Source organism: Drosophila kikkawai, chromosome 3L, assembly GCF_030179895.1.
Source record: "Drosophila kikkawai strain 14028-0561.14 chromosome 3L, DkikHiC1v2, whole genome shotgun sequence".
NCBI lineage: Eukaryota > Metazoa > Arthropoda > Insecta > Diptera > Drosophilidae > Drosophila > Drosophila kikkawai.
Window position 1 is genome coordinate 3,820,022 of NC_091730.1, and position 15,612 is coordinate 3,835,633.

General features: G+C 38.9%; 1 protein-coding gene across 1 annotated transcript; it reads right to left on the minus strand.

The window, feature by feature from the left end:
* Positions 1–4,518: 4,518 nt before the first annotated feature.
* On the minus strand, positions 4,519–6,911 carry croc (forkhead box protein crocodile). The gene has a single exon (XM_017174124.2). It carries the CDS (start codon positions 6,641–6,643, stop codon positions 5,129–5,131), a length of 1,515 nt encoding a protein of 504 aa, XP_017029613.1. The 5' UTR covers positions 6,644–6,911; the 3' UTR covers positions 4,519–5,128.
* Positions 6,912–15,612: the final 8,701 nt, after the last annotated feature.

Below are 15,612 nucleotides of genomic sequence, written 5' to 3' on the forward strand. Positions count from 1 at the left end.
TTTAATGCCATAAAAATGCAGTTTGCCTTCTTCTTGTTGTTGTTCTTGTCGCTCCCACGTATTGTGTACTAAAAATGCCGGCCATAGCTTTATGGCCTTTATGGAACTCCCCGGGGAAGCGGAAGTTTACTCTATCGAGAAGTAAAAGGAGCCTCTACAAAAGACCAAATTGATTTTGATTCTAGAGGAGAGCTAAGGCAAAACAATCAATCTGAAGTTGATCGTCAATAATATGGCATTGGATTTCCCAGAAGAGAAAACCATAAAGAGTCATCAAGATTTTTTACTATTTCCTATATGAGGGTTTTTTGAAACTGTATGTATTTTTGTATATTTTGTTACTACATTTATTTTATGTCTTTAAAATTTGGTTACTTTTGCCTTTAATTACTACTCAACTATAGAGTTCCTTTACCATTTCCCGAAAATTCTCAAATATTCCCTGTTAATTTGTTGTTTTTCCTAGACTTTTCTTGTTGCTTGTTGTTGACATTTTCTTTACCCTTTTCTTCAACTTCTATGTTATGGTTTATCATATTTTTTTCCATTGTGATTTCAGCTTTTTCCCTCGCTCACATTTATTTTTGAAGGTTTTTGGAGTACATTAATTTACCTGGCCATTTTTTCCCACACCAATTTACAAATGTCATACCGATCCAATGCAAACTCTATACACACATAAGTACATAGGTTGGCCGGCAATATGAATTTACTTTAGAGCCATTGTCTATTATGGCCTGGTTAATTGCAACGACAGCTGCCAAAACAACGGCAAACCGTGCAAGAACAACAAGGCGCTGAGGCCCAGTGTTGTTGTCACCGCCGTTGAACGTTGAATGCTGGCCGCTGAATTTATTGTTATAACGGGGCAATGATAACAGGTCATCAACACACAACTGGCCAGGTAAATAAATATCAGGTGGTAGTGGGTGGTACACACACCCCTTAAAGGGGCCCAAAACCCCCCAAATGAAAAGCGCGAAAAATAAGCAGCGTTAATTACAAAGGATCTCCCGCGGGCCAAGAAGCCGCAGTCACTGAATACCACCAAATACATAGTATATACAGTACACAATGTGTCCCGTGGCCGGAGAATCCTTGTGGCAGCGTTTGGCAGCTGGTCTGGCTAATACTTGCATTTAATTAGGCTTGCAATAATATTTATGTAAATCGGGCTGGTTGCGCGATGAGCCACAGAGACAGCTGTCAATATTTGTGACGGAATACAGGGAGAGAAAATAAGGGTTAGTTGGGGAGAAAACGAAATTCTTAAGCGGGATAATATTTTTATATATTTTTCTATATTTTTATATTATTTTTGTATATATTTTTAATACGTAAATCTTAAATCAAACTTCTAATTAGTACAAAAGTATTCTCCCCGTGTACCTCATTACACCCTCTCCCCTTTATCATCGTTTCACTCGATTTGATTATTGGACATTTGGCATTTTGTTGTCCTGGATGCACACGTTCTCTGTATGTATCCGTGAGTATCTGTGTGTGTGTGGGCGCGTCCTTATCGCTAAGCAAACAGTGCAACATTTTGTCGCCATCGCATTTGTTTTTCTTGTCCTCCGCTTGTGAAAGTACGCTGGACCCTGCGATTCCGGATTGTAAATTCCGGATCTGGACCACCCTGGCTGCACTCGAAGTACACACACACACACACACAACCGTCGTATCTTGTTGTTTTCGCATTTAATTTTGTTGCTTTTGACACCGAATGGAGTCGGGATGGCTTGGCATTTTTCGTTGTCAACGCAGCAGCCGAAAATTTGTTGGGTTCCAAATGTGCTGAATTTGCATAGCAAACACTGGACACACTCGGCCCCATCGAAAAATTCTGATTTAATCAACCCGAAATTTGAGACTGGCCAAAAATAAGCTTTTTGGAATTTGTTTTTGGTTTTTTTTTTTTGTGAAATTTATCGGGAAAATTCTGTTGATGAAAATAAGGAATTTTATAGAAAAGAAAATAGTAGTTTGAAAATGAAAGAAATCTTGTGATTTCAAGAAGGAAATGAGGTTGAAGCGTCTTATATATAAATAAATATTTCTCTAGGAAGTTAAACCTCTAACTTATCTTCAAATTCCCTTTATATAACCCTCAAAAATCTTGTGTTGCCTAGTGTAGGCTCTCTATTTGAAGCTCGCTTTCAGGCCTACAGTCTTTGGCACACTTTTCGCCGGCACTCGAGCCTCATTCACATGCCACCCAGCCAGATATTTCTTTGTTATAGCCACGGCCAGAAATGGTATACCAATTGACTGGCTTTCAAGCCGTGTCCGCCATTGAAAGCCATAGCTGTCTACACTCCGTCGAAACCCGAAAACACCTGAGCAGAGTTTAGCCCACAAATCGAGAGTTGGAGATTTTTACCGATTTTTCCACCATTTTTCTGAGTGCGATCTCAATGCCGCGGTGGCGCCAAGCCAAGCTCAAGTGACAATGGCTTGTTTTTTACTCTTTTTTCACTGGACATGACAGCCTTTATTAAAGTCCAAGACTCAAGACGAGACCGTGACAAGCTTTGCCGAGCAAATAATCATTGGAGCATCGCCCAAATCAGCAGCATTTTACGGCCATCAATCAGTGGCGATCCATCTTCAGTCTTCTTTTTTTTATCGATTGGGTAACTGGTTCACGGACTAATAAGCTTCCTATATATCTATATATTTCTTTATTTTTTGGAGTCTTTATTAATGTTGCGCAGGTTGAATTGACCCCAGAGAGCTTGGTGTTTTACTTTCTACCAATTTGCAGCAATTGTTTGGCAATTAGGAGGCCAAGGAAATGCCGTAGACTTCTCAGTTTTCTTAACTAAAGATTTATAATTTGCAGAGCATTGTTTGTTGGGGTTTTTTTTTGAGTGAAAGCTAACATTTTCTTTTATAAATGGCTAATAAATGTAATTTATTTTTATTTATGTCTGAGAAGTTAAAGGAATTTGTGAAGAGATTTTTGGGTTAAAGAGAGCTAGACTTTATGGGAAACACAAACTAAAAGATTAAAATAAAAATAAAATAATAGTATTTATTAATAATAATAATGTTTAAGATATTTTTTAGTGAGAACAAGAAAGGAAGCTAACTTCGGCACGCCGAAGTTTGTATACCCTTGCAGATTGGTTTCGATGTTTATATTATAGATTTAAATTCTGAAAACACTCACCAAACAGAGTTTCATTACATTTTACCTATACTTATTATGTTTACAGTTTGAAAGTTACAGTTTTACATTCCCAGTTTTACATTTTCTCTACATCTACCGATCGGTTTATATGGCAGCTATATGATATAGTTGTCCGATTTTTATAAAATTTATACCATAATTCTAGAATAATAAAAAAAGCTTATATCTCAGAGTAGATAAACATACGTTGAAAAACAACGAAACTATAATTTTTTATCTATTTATTTCTCGACCGTTCCTATGGCAGCTATATCATATAGTCGACCGATTTTCATAAAATTTTTACCAAAATTCTGAAATAATAAAAAATGGCCATATCTAAAAAACGGTGCAAAAATGTTGAAAAACAACAAAGTTATAATTTTTTTTCTACAAATATATCGAACATTTGTATGGCAGCTATATGATATAGTCGTCCGATCCGGCCCGTTCCGACATATATAGCAGTGAGAGCATATAGAAGACTATATGCAAAGTTTCATTCAGATAGCGTTAAAACTGAGGGACTAGTTTGCGTAGAAACAGACAGACGGACAGACGGACAGACGGACAGATGGACAGACGGACAGACGGACAGACGGACATGGCTAGATCGACTCGGCTGTTGATGCTGATCAAGAATATATATACTTTATAGGGTCGGAAACGTCTCCTTCACTGCGTTGCAAACTTCTGACTGAAATTCTAATACCCTGCAAGGGTATAAAAATGTACATATAAAACGAGGTTTTGTATATGAAACTGAGTTAAGTAAGTTAATACCAGAAACCTATATATTTAATACCTTTTTCTTTGCAAATTGTGTAGAATAAAGTTCAATTGTGATCATAATTTTTATACTTACTTGTTAAAAGCAGCTCTTTCATGCCTTCCCCTAAAGATTCCGAATCTTCCAGCTCAGAATATATATATTCCCGGCTCCCATAACCAGCAATTCATAATTGTATTTCCAGTGAAACAGTTTCAATCGATTTCTCCATTGATATTTCTCCTTTTTCTATAAATCCATTAGAACTGCAGCCACCTGATATGATACTGTTACCTAGAAAGCCATCTTCCGGCGACAACTTGTCAATCAAAACCTGAGTCAGGCCTCCATTCAGAGCTCGAAATGGACACGGCTTGAATAGTTATTAATGCTTTTATCTGGGAATTCTGCGATTCGGGGTAAGAAGTCTGTTTTGCCAAGCGTTCAATGGCCAGATGGAATGACAACACCTCCACAAACTCCCATGGAAACCGAAATCAAAATTAGCGCAAAAAATGAAACACACAATTTTTGAGATATTTTAACATATTTTCAATACACTTTTGTTGCGTACACTAGTTTTTGATAATAATTATATTATAGCTACGATTTAGTTGTATAATTTATTATTGCTTACGTGGGCTAGGCTAGTTGTAGTTTGCAATAGTTTAGTTATTGACAAAATGCGCTAGTTTAATGTTCATATATATATATTAATATATATATAAATCTGTGTAGCAAAACCTCATCACAAATTGCATAGCAGACAATTGGGACTAAGCCTAAACGCGATAACAATTTAAGTTCTACAATTACAAATACAGTTAATACAATTATGCGGTTCTTAACAACTAAAACTTGCTTCGTATACGATAAAAGGGGGTGATAGTCCAGGGTTTTAAGAGCTAAGGGATAGGGATGTGAAGCTCAAATCAATACTTTTTTATGAGGAAAAAGCTCAAGAGCTCTCCCTACTCCCCCCTTAACTCTGTTTCCCCTGGCTGGAAACAACAGAAAAGCAGCTTAAATTCGTTCTGAGATACAAAGATACAATCTACAATCTAGAGCTGTGGTTCGTTCTTGGGTATATATTTACACGAATATACAAGTGAGCCCAGCTGGTGGTGATGGTGGGTGGTGGTCAGTGGGAATCCCCCTGGGGGCGACTCCTCGCTGAATCCCTCCTAGACACCATACTTGATGCCGTACTCCTGGTAGTGACCCACATGCGGCCGGTAGTGACTGAGATTGCTCAGTTGCCCCAGCTGACCCAGGTTCCCGCTGAGCGCCGCATGGTGATGATGATGATGATGGTGGCTACTGATCACCGCTGCCGCGGCTGCTGCCGAAGCTGCTGCCACGCTGGCCGGTGCCGGTGGACTGGCGGACTGTAGGCTGCCGGTGGGACTGCCCTGATCCAGTTGGCAGGATTGATTCTGCTCGAAGATCATATCCCGAAAGCCTAAAGCCGAGGTGGGACTGCTGGTTAGTTGGGAGCCACCGCCTCCTCCTCCCCCATTGTTGTTGAGGACACTGTTGCTGTTGTTGTTGTTGTTGTTGCTATTCCCATGTCCCGGATGAGTGGGCGTTCCCTGCTGGTTGTTATTCTGGGAAATAGGCTCCGATGGCGGTGTCTCCGGGGTGTACCAGCCCCCATGCGCTGGGCCATGGGGCGTGGCTATGGTAGTGGGCGAGTGACCCGACGATTGGATGCCTCCACCACCATGGCCGCCGGGGGTCAAGGGATGCGAAACATGCGCCACATGGCGCTGCAGCTGCTGGGCATGATGGGCGGCGGCGGCATGATGAGCATGATGCATCTGGCTGGTGGCCAAATTGTCATCATTCAAGTGGTAGGGATAGGCGCTGTGATGGATACGCGGGTTGTACACATTCATCAGGGAGTCCACCGTAAAGCCGGCATGCTCCACACCCCCGCCGGCGGCGGCCAAGTGATTCATCTGCGCCAAACTGTCGTGGCAGGAGTTGAGCATGGCGGCATGCGAGACATCTTTGCTGCTCAGGCAGCCCAAATCCATCAAGGGCTCCTTCTTGAAGTGAGCCGCATGGGCGGCCATGTGCTTGGCCTCCAGAATACCATTGGTCATCAGCTTCAGAGGCTTCATCTCGGCCAGCTTCTCGTTCATCATGGCCTGCCGCTTGATGGCCTCCTCCTTCTCCCGCATCACATCCTTCTTCTTAAAGCGTCGGCGCCTTCGCAAAAAGGAACCATTGTCGAACATGTTGTACGAGTCGGGATCCAGAGTCCAGTAGGAACCCTTGCCGGGCTTCTTGTCGTCCCGCGCCACCTTCACGAAGCACTCGTTGAGCGACAGATTGTGCCGGATGGAGTTCTGCCAGCCCTGCTTGTTGTCCCTGTAGTAGGGGAATCGCTCCATAATATACTGATAGATCCCGTTCAGCGTCACCTTCTTGTCCGCCGCATTCTGGATGGCCATGGCGATGAGGGCTATGTACGAGTACGGCGGCTTTACGATCTCCTTGTTCTGATGCGGAGCACCCAGGCCGTAGGCACTGGCCGAGTACGGATACCGGGAGTACTGGTCGTATGCGTAATGTGCCGCCGCCGCTGCAGAAGCACTGCTGGCCGCTGCCACCGCCGAGGCGGAACCATAACCGGCAGCGGTCTGGGCATAATGGCGGGTGAAGGAGTTCTGGTCACTGAAAAGCGTGTGCATGATGGCGATGATGTTGTTGTGGTGGATGCTCCTCCGGTTCCGGCGGAACCTGCAGCTGCTCCTGGTTAACTGGTTGTTCTCGTTTCTTTATTTTCACTTTAGCAAAGCTCTCAACTACAATTGCTTCTGATAATATTTGCTTAAACAAGTCGGGCACATAAGTACGGCGGGATATATCTCGGAGATATATATGTGTATATATTTATATTTGTGTTTCTGGATATCGGGGGGCTAGAGATCACAGCGCAGAGCGAGCGCAGAACCGTCCGGAGTAGTAACACGTCTGATACTGAATCTGTGTAACTGAAATAACACACAGCTCGCTGGGAAGCGACGCCGGGCAGCATCGTCGTCGTCGTCGTTGGCAGCGGCAGCGAAAAGTATCTGCTGCTGCCAGCCTTTGTGTGTATCTGTATCTGTGTGCCGCTCAAGTGTATCTGTATCTGCAGCCAACCAACGAGGGCTGGCACTCGCAGTCAGTAAGTGAGCGCTCTCACAGATACAAAGATACACTCAACAGCAGAGTATCCGCCGCCGTCGCCGCCATTCATGATTTTTCCTCCTGCTCTCTGCTCTGGCCAAATAGTTGTCCTTTCCCCGTGTGTTTTTGTTGTTCAAACTAATGCTTAAAATACGGCCTAGGCCCGAGCTCTCTTTCTCTCTCTCTCTCTTTATCTTATGGCAAACAAGTGGCCGCCGAGCGAGAGGCACATAGCTAGTTGAGGCACCTGGGAAAAAGCCAACCGTTCAAGTGGGCGACTTTCAGTGGGTGGTGAGGGAAGGTACTTTCCGAAAAACCTACCCTGGCATAAATTAGTGCTCAAAGCTTTTTTCAATTCCAGCTTAAAGTTCCTCAAAAAAAAAAAAGGAAACGAGGAAAGAAGTTCCTTTGCTAATTTGCAGTTTGATGGGTTTTATGCCAAGTTTTTGGCCAAGTTAAGGGCGCACGTTCGAAGGTTGTTTTCCTTGCGAAGGCAAAAGGCATTAAGTATTTTAAAATTTCACTTCTTCGGGCGCTTAAATTGGTGGTAACTTCTTTTTAAGGGGAAATAAAAAGTGAGAGAGAGAGTTTAAAGAACTTGAAGTTTGAGGGAAAATTAAAGGAAATTAATTTATAATTCAGTGAAATTGAATAGATAATTTATAAGTAGTTCTTTTGTTTGTTTAAAAACAAAAAATTATATTTTTTAGGCTTTTTATTTCTAGAATAAATAAAAAGTAAATTTCCTTTTCGACAATTTAAATGAATATAATATAATATAAAATAATTCCAAGCCTTCGTAATCTGAGAAATTGTAGAAATTCTTATACAAAATTACAAAGTAGCATTTATATGTTAGCTTATTAAAAAATGGTTTTTATGTATAGTAACTTATATTTTCAAAACTAAAGCACACATTTTTTTCGTCAGATTCTTTCAATTGATTAATAAATATTTTTTAATAACAAAAAACCAATCAATATTCAATTAAAATTATATTTTCTGTAAGCTTTCTCATTCAGGATAATTAAATAACCAATTTTTTTCAATTAAACCCATTTTCATAGCTTTTAATATCCAACTTCTTATGTAAATATGTTATAATTTTGCAAATATATTATTATTTTCCTTCATAGACCCACTTGCAACCCATTCACAGGCCTAACTCACAACAAACAAATGAAGATATAGCCGCGCATAAAAAGTCCTTTCCCTGGCCTGCCTCCATGGGTGTTATTCTTGCATTCCTTTTTTTTTTATTTGCCGACTTTATTTCATTCTGCTTCTCTTGTTTTTTGCTCCTCTCTTTTTTTTCTGCTTATTGAAACAATATTTTTTATTGACTTTGTCAGCTTTAAAGTAAATTTTATATGTTTATTTGGGCAAGGGCGAGTGTGTGTGCGTGGCAGAACGAGATAGTCAGGGTGTTTGTCTGGTTATTAGACGCATCGAAAACAAACACGAGTGTGTATTTGATATTTGTTTAATTTAAAAGTATGCTGACTATTTTTTTGTATTATTATTATTCATCATTTATCCCTTTGAAGGATGGCGAAATAAAAAAAAGGCAGACGCTTTGCATGCATTTGTTCGCTCACTCGCACACACACACACCCCCTCCTGGCTGGGTAATTGATACAAGAATAATATTTGGCTCTATTAACGCAATCGCATTATTTTGACAAATATTTGTATTGTCTTAACATAATTTTTCACATGCGATCTGGTCCGAGGGTTGTGGCAGGGAAATGCCAAATGCGAGAGATGAATCATCGCAGCGCACACCATGTGTGTGTGTCCAGTTATAGCCATGTCGTTCGCCGAGAGTCGTCCTGCATTTGAAATTCGAATGAGGCGACTCCCAGGCTCCCAGGTTCCAGCTGCTCCATTTTTACGCATTTCATTTGGGGTTTCTTTTGTATTCGGTTTTTTTTCCAGGCTCTTTTTGGAGGGTATTTTAACTATGTTAAGAAGGTTTTTTGTAGGTTTAAAGTTTAAAATTAAATTAATTTTTGTTAAATATTGAACAATTTAATTTATATTTGTGTAGAATATACCATAAGTAAATACATAATCTGGAAGTTTGATTTACTACAATACAAAACGTAGAAGTCTGCTTAAAACATAAAATTTTCTATTTTTCTAAATTTCTGAATTTAAAATATTAACTAAAAATATAAAAAATAATAATAAACAATGAAATAAATACATAAATGATTAGAGAAAAATATAATATCCTAGATATTTTTTAATGACAATATTTTTTGAAATATTTTCATAAATATCTCCTATTTTTGAATCCCAACTTAAAGAGTATCTTTAACTTCGTCTTCCCAAAAAATTTTTGGGATATCGCTGCTGATTTAACAAATTTCTGTCTTCGACATCGGCGCCGTGATTGTGATTGTGTGTGTATGTGGGTGTGAACGTTTTTTTGTGGCCAACTGTCTGAGTATGTCTGGGCATTTTTGCACAGTTCATGTTATTCTTACGTAGTTGCCATTGCCTGTCTGTCCCGTCACCAATCTCGATTTCTCGATTTACCCCCAGTGCCTGTCCAGGCCATATCCGATATGCCATTGCCATTACATTTCAATCCCAAACTGAAACCAAACCATCCCACACAGCTGTCGCCAAGCCGTAGTGCTCCTTGCATTCGTATCTGTATCCATATCTCTCGCTGTCGTCCCACTGCATTTGACCTATCCAAATATTGTTTTAGTTTTCCAAAACTGCAACTTAACATTTTTTCACAGGCCAAATGCAGTGAAAGTCGAAAGCTGGGAGTCTTAATTTTAATATATTTCAGTCGGGGTTTTATTTTAAAAAGTCTTTTTATAGTTACACCTAGTAAACCTTTATTAAATAAGTTGAATATTTATATTTAAGCAATGAAAATAACTAGCAACGGAATTTTTTAATAGATTTTAAATGAACATATTAAAAAAATTCATAGATGAAGTTTAAGAATAAAATTATAACGCTTTAAGCTTTAAATGATCGAGGGAATTTGTTAGATTTATTGATTAAGGGATAGGAACTCAATGGGTTTCAAGTTTGCTAGTATATCTTTAATAATTTTACTTAAAATGAAACCTAATTAATTTTTAAAATATAAAATAAATTTTAAGATATCTTAATTTAAACGAAAATCTCTGAGAAATTCAGTTCCTTAAAGCCTCGGAAAAGTTTGTTCTTTGAAATCTAATCTAAAAATATTTTTAAAAATATTTAAAAATGTATCTGCCTTTAAAAAATATTATGAATAAATATAACTCATAATTTCCTATTCTTTTTGAGTGCTTTAAGTACCTTAAATTATTTATAGTTTTCCAAATAAATAATCACAAATGTTTCCCAAAAGTTCCTTGAACTTGAGGCGGGCCTTGATTTCTGCCACGCTTTCGCCGCACACAACATGTTAATTTGGCAAACATATTTGCCAGATCAAAATGACAACCGTGCAATTATTTTTGGGGGAAACTGTATAAAGTGGGGAGTGGGAGTGGGAATGCCGGGGAGCACTAGCAGCACCGCTATGTCTCGCCCATTAGCCACGCTCAATTAGATGCAGTCAACGGAACAGCGATGACATCGGGGAAATGGGGAAGTCTGACCGAACATGTGGCCATTATTAAATTTTAGCAATTCCCCCGCTCTCTCCCTTCTTTTTTTTTGCCTTTTTCGGGGCTGTAATCTAAGAATAATATTGATTTTAAAGAGCTAGAGGAGTGGAGGGGGTAGAGGGAGTGCACCTAATCAGACACTTGAACCAAGGATTTGAGCGGCAAACAAAAATACGGGTTTTCAGGAAAAACGAAGAAGGAAGAAGGAAACATAGCTCCTAAAAATGCTGATAAAGCGGTTTCAATCTTTTTCAAAAAACCACACACACACACAGATACCGGCTATCCGGCAGATACGGCACGCACACAGTCACACACAGCGCTCTCTCTCTTTTTCTCTCTCATGAATATGCAACGGTTGAGGGTTCCCCCTCTCACACACACACTCACACACTCATGGAAAACGTCTGCGCAGCACTGAGACGGGGGCGTGGCCATTAGCGAGGCTGAGCGAGATGCAGCTATATGGCTGCCTGCATAGCAACCTCTCGCTCGCACACTGCACTTTCCTGTTTCGTATCCCTCAGATACACAGATACGCAGATACATTTCCCCATCCAAAAAGTTTTGCTGGTTTTTCGGGGTGTTTTCGCTCACGGAGTTATGGCTGCAAAATTAAGGGTGCGGGTGAGGTTGCTGGTGGAGGAGTGGGGATTGCGGGTGCGTCTATATTGGCCACTCATTAAAATTTATGATTTGTATACGGTTCTGGGCTTATTATGCATACATATATTCCCTATCTTTATTCTCCTGCTCCTTTTTTGCCCAAACAATTTACCAGATTAGTTAGTAGACAAACATGGCCAATGCACTGGCGGAAAAAGAGGGTAATTATAACAGAATATTTATACTTTTATAAGAAGTATTTGTTAAATAAAAAATCCCATATAAAGAGAGAGATTTTGAGCAGTTAAGTATGGAAAAATGTTCTCAAAAATATTTATTAAACTGTAAAAGATCTAGTATAAATAGTTCTTCAAACTTAAATATTATTAAACAATATATAAACGTGTCTTTAAGTTCTTACAACTTATTTTTAGTATTTATTTATTAATTTAATTATATATTTGCTTGAAAAATACTAACTTTTAGCAGTAATTAGGCAATATTTTTACATAAAATCAAGCTAAAACTATGCTCACAGCTGGTATATAATACAAATTATTTAAATTATAAAATATATGAGGGAAAAGAGTAGTTTTAGATCCTTTTTAAATAGTTTAAGGTCCATCATACCTATTTTTATAGACTTAATCTGAAAGACCTCTTTGAAGAATAAAGCATTTCAAAATATATCTTAAATTTCAATAATATATTAATACCATAAAAAAAATAATAATAATAATATATATAATATATTATAATAATAATATTATAAACTCAATATTCCACCTCCCAAGTGCTCCTCCCTGTGAACGAGTTGGGAAATATCCGCCATTAGCTTAATCATAATCATAATCATGGCGAAAATCTTCCGGTCATAAGCAGCGGAAATTTCTGTAGACGGCGCTAAGTCCGGAATCGAGAATCCGGCATACCGGATTCCTCTACCTAACCGGATGCTAATCATCGACGCTTAGCGGGAAAAACTTTTTAAGGCATGTTTAGACTTTAATGCGCGCCGCGGGAATTCTTAATGAAATCTCTACGGTTTTCCCCCAGATGCTCGAGATTTAGGCTCGAGATTTTTACCTGACCCGAAGGTGCTACTGCTACTCAATGTGTCCGGTCTTTTGGTTTTGGTTTTCCCCCCCTTTTTCCGTAATGATGATTATGATGATGATTCCACACGCGTGTCCTGCGGTTTCTGTGGCTTATTTTTATGGCTTACAACCCGCTGGGAAGTGGGAGTTCCTACTACTGCCACTGGGTTTCTGGGTTGGCAGTTAAGGTTAGCTGGGAGCGTGGCCGAGGTGTGGATGTTTTGGCTAAGTGATGAGCTGCCGCTGGGTTTCCGGGGAAGTGACCTGTCCGGCAAGCTAATGAAGGACAACCTGAAGGTTCAATGAGGGGAGGTTCAATGAGAGATGTTGTTAGGTGGGTTTTTGGGGTGTAAATGGGTCAATCGGCTTAAGAGATATTTTTTATGTATTTTTAAAATAATATATAAAGAGAGCTTTCTTTTATTTTGAATATTTTACAGGACTTGAAACCTCTTGTAAATTTAATTTAATATTTAAATTCTTATATTTAAATCACAATTTAACCTCAGTAAACCCACAACTCTTTACCTTACGCCACCTTACCTGTGCCACCGCCTAAACTCATTCATAAAATACCTTCCCAAAACCCGATCCCAATCCCAGACCCTGGCCATTGAGAGTTTGTAACTCGTAGCTCGTATCTGTTGCTGCTGCTGGTCTAATGTTTATTTAATAAATATTCCCTCTGCCATGTTATTGCAACAAGACTTTTGTTTATTTATATGAGAAATACGCGCGACATACTCGAGACGCTGTCGATACGTGGAGAGAGGGGATCCCAAAAATAAAAAGGGGGCGTAGCTTCCAGTTCGGGGAAAATTCGCAATGGGGGAAAACTCTTTGAATTTTTTGGGAAATCTACATCCTATATATGTTATTGTCCGAGCCATTCGGCATGGCTGTTGTTTCGTCTATGAAAACAATCGGCAGCTGCTGTTTCTACTGGAAATCCTTGCGAAAAACGTTTTTAATTTTCGCATAAATTTAAAGTAAATAAAAGTGCAACAAACGGTTTTTAAAAAATTTCTTGTTTATTTTAACGCAAAGAAAAATGTTTCGTTCTCTCTCTCTGTGAGTGTGTGTGTGTGCTCAAAAATAAAAATGTTCAAATCATTTTATTTATTTATTTATTTATGCAGGCTGTGCATCTTCGATTTGGTTTTTCATTTCGTTTCGTTGCGAGTCCTGCAGGCTCTCTGGTTGGGATTCAGGCTCCTACCAATCGTGTGTTTACTTGACGCGCAAATCCTCTTACGACGGTATGCTGTCCAGTGTCCTTCGGTGCTGGGTCCTGCGTCCCTTTTTGTGGTTTTTCGGTCGGTTTCGCTTTGCAGTTCGATTCGAGGCGGAACGAAACGAACAATTGCATGTTTTGATTGCCGCCTGCAATTGTCCTGTTCGCTTCGGTCCAGCCAGAGCCTCGGCCTCGGCCTGGGCCTGGGCCTGGGCCTGAGCCTGAGCCTGAGCCTGGGACCTGGCCTCTCGTCCTGGCTGTGCGCACTGTGCACTTGTGACAATATTTTCATAATTTTTGCATCTTTTTTCCGCCAACATCATCGCCAACGGTAGGTGCGTGTGTAAACATTAACTTTTCAAGAAGATTTAATCCCGATTATCCTTTGACTGTGAAATTTTTCACTCAAAAACTTTGCTTGCTAGCCGGTCCCTGTGTTTGTCTTTGGCTTTTCGGCTGAGACTCTGTCGTCTTGCAATCCTTGAATCCCTTTTTTTCTCATTCTTTCTCACTCGCCTTTGGTAGCTTTGTCCCTGCGAATCCCCGGATTGTCCAGCGTCTGCGTGGAAGAGAGATACTGATCAGGCGGCGACGACTTCTTGATGCGATTGCTGCTGCCTTTTCGCCTCGCAGGACAATGGCTGCGAGTCGAGTTGCAGGGTGAATCTTACCTCTCCTCGATTTGACTCTGGGCAGGATTTTAATTTGCCCATAAAGGTGAGACAATTAACAGAATAATTGGATTGTTCATCTGCAGGACAATGAGGTTGGACGGTTGTTCGGTTTGGGAGAGTGAAGGATATCCGATGGGTCATCTCTTAAGCTGATTAGCTCCTCAATGGACCTGGGTTTGTTGTCCACTTTTGTGGCTCAATTAACTTGTCGTTATCTGGGGATTCTAGTTTATTGGATTGTTTGGAGTAGTGGAAGGGGAAAATTAGGTGAAAATTGAATAGAAATATATGTTTACTCCTTAAAAATACTATTGGAGAATCTGTGACTAAAAAATGTTAAAAATAAAGTGTATTAAACATTGGAGGGCTTATATTATATGTTTTTTCATGACTAAGACAAAAATTTACAATCAATTTCCATTTATTAAAAACCAAAACAATCTCTAATTTTTAATATACAATAAAAATGCTATTATGCTGATATTCACAAACTAGCAATGAATACAATACGAAAATCTGCAAGAATTAAAAAAAATATTAAGAATTTAAAAATATTATCAGCTCTTAAAAGACAAAAACAGTAAAAGTAGAATATATTAGGTGTCTTTCATATTTTTCCTCAAACTATTCAAAACGAAATCTATTATTTAAAAATTTTAAAATAACCGCTCTATACCGATAACTTAAATAATCGATGCAACTTCAAGAAAATCGAATTTGTGGCGCCCCATAACGGAAATAGATGACGCCACACAAAATGTGGCATTAATAGCCGAGTTTTCAACCTCAACTCACTTGTGAACGCGCCACCTAGCGGTTAGTAAAGAAAACAAGAATAATACACTGAGAGAATAAAACGTAGATAAATGATAGAATAAAATAATAAATGATAATTAAATGCAAATTAATATATATCTACAAAAAATATTAGATTTATCACTTAAATAATTTATTTACTAATATACGAGATTTAATTACACTCATATAGTTATTATCATTCACAGAAATTCCGTTTTAAGTAACTGCAAGCTAAACCACAAATAAAAAATATAATAATAATTAAAATTAAAAATTCTAATAAATTTTATTTTATATGAAAACTAACAAGTTTCGCTTAAAACGACTAATGGCATTATATTTTGAATCCGTAAGAGAGCTAGCATCTTTTAAAGATAATCATAATAACTATTTCTGGCATTTAAAAGATCTTAGATCTATTTTATTTATTTATAGGTAATATTTATATAATCC

Coding starts and splice junctions, on each gene's coding strand:
- croc (XM_017174124.2), bottom strand. CDS start 6,643: ATGCACACGCTTTTCAGTGACCAGAACTCCTTCACCCGCCATTATGCC.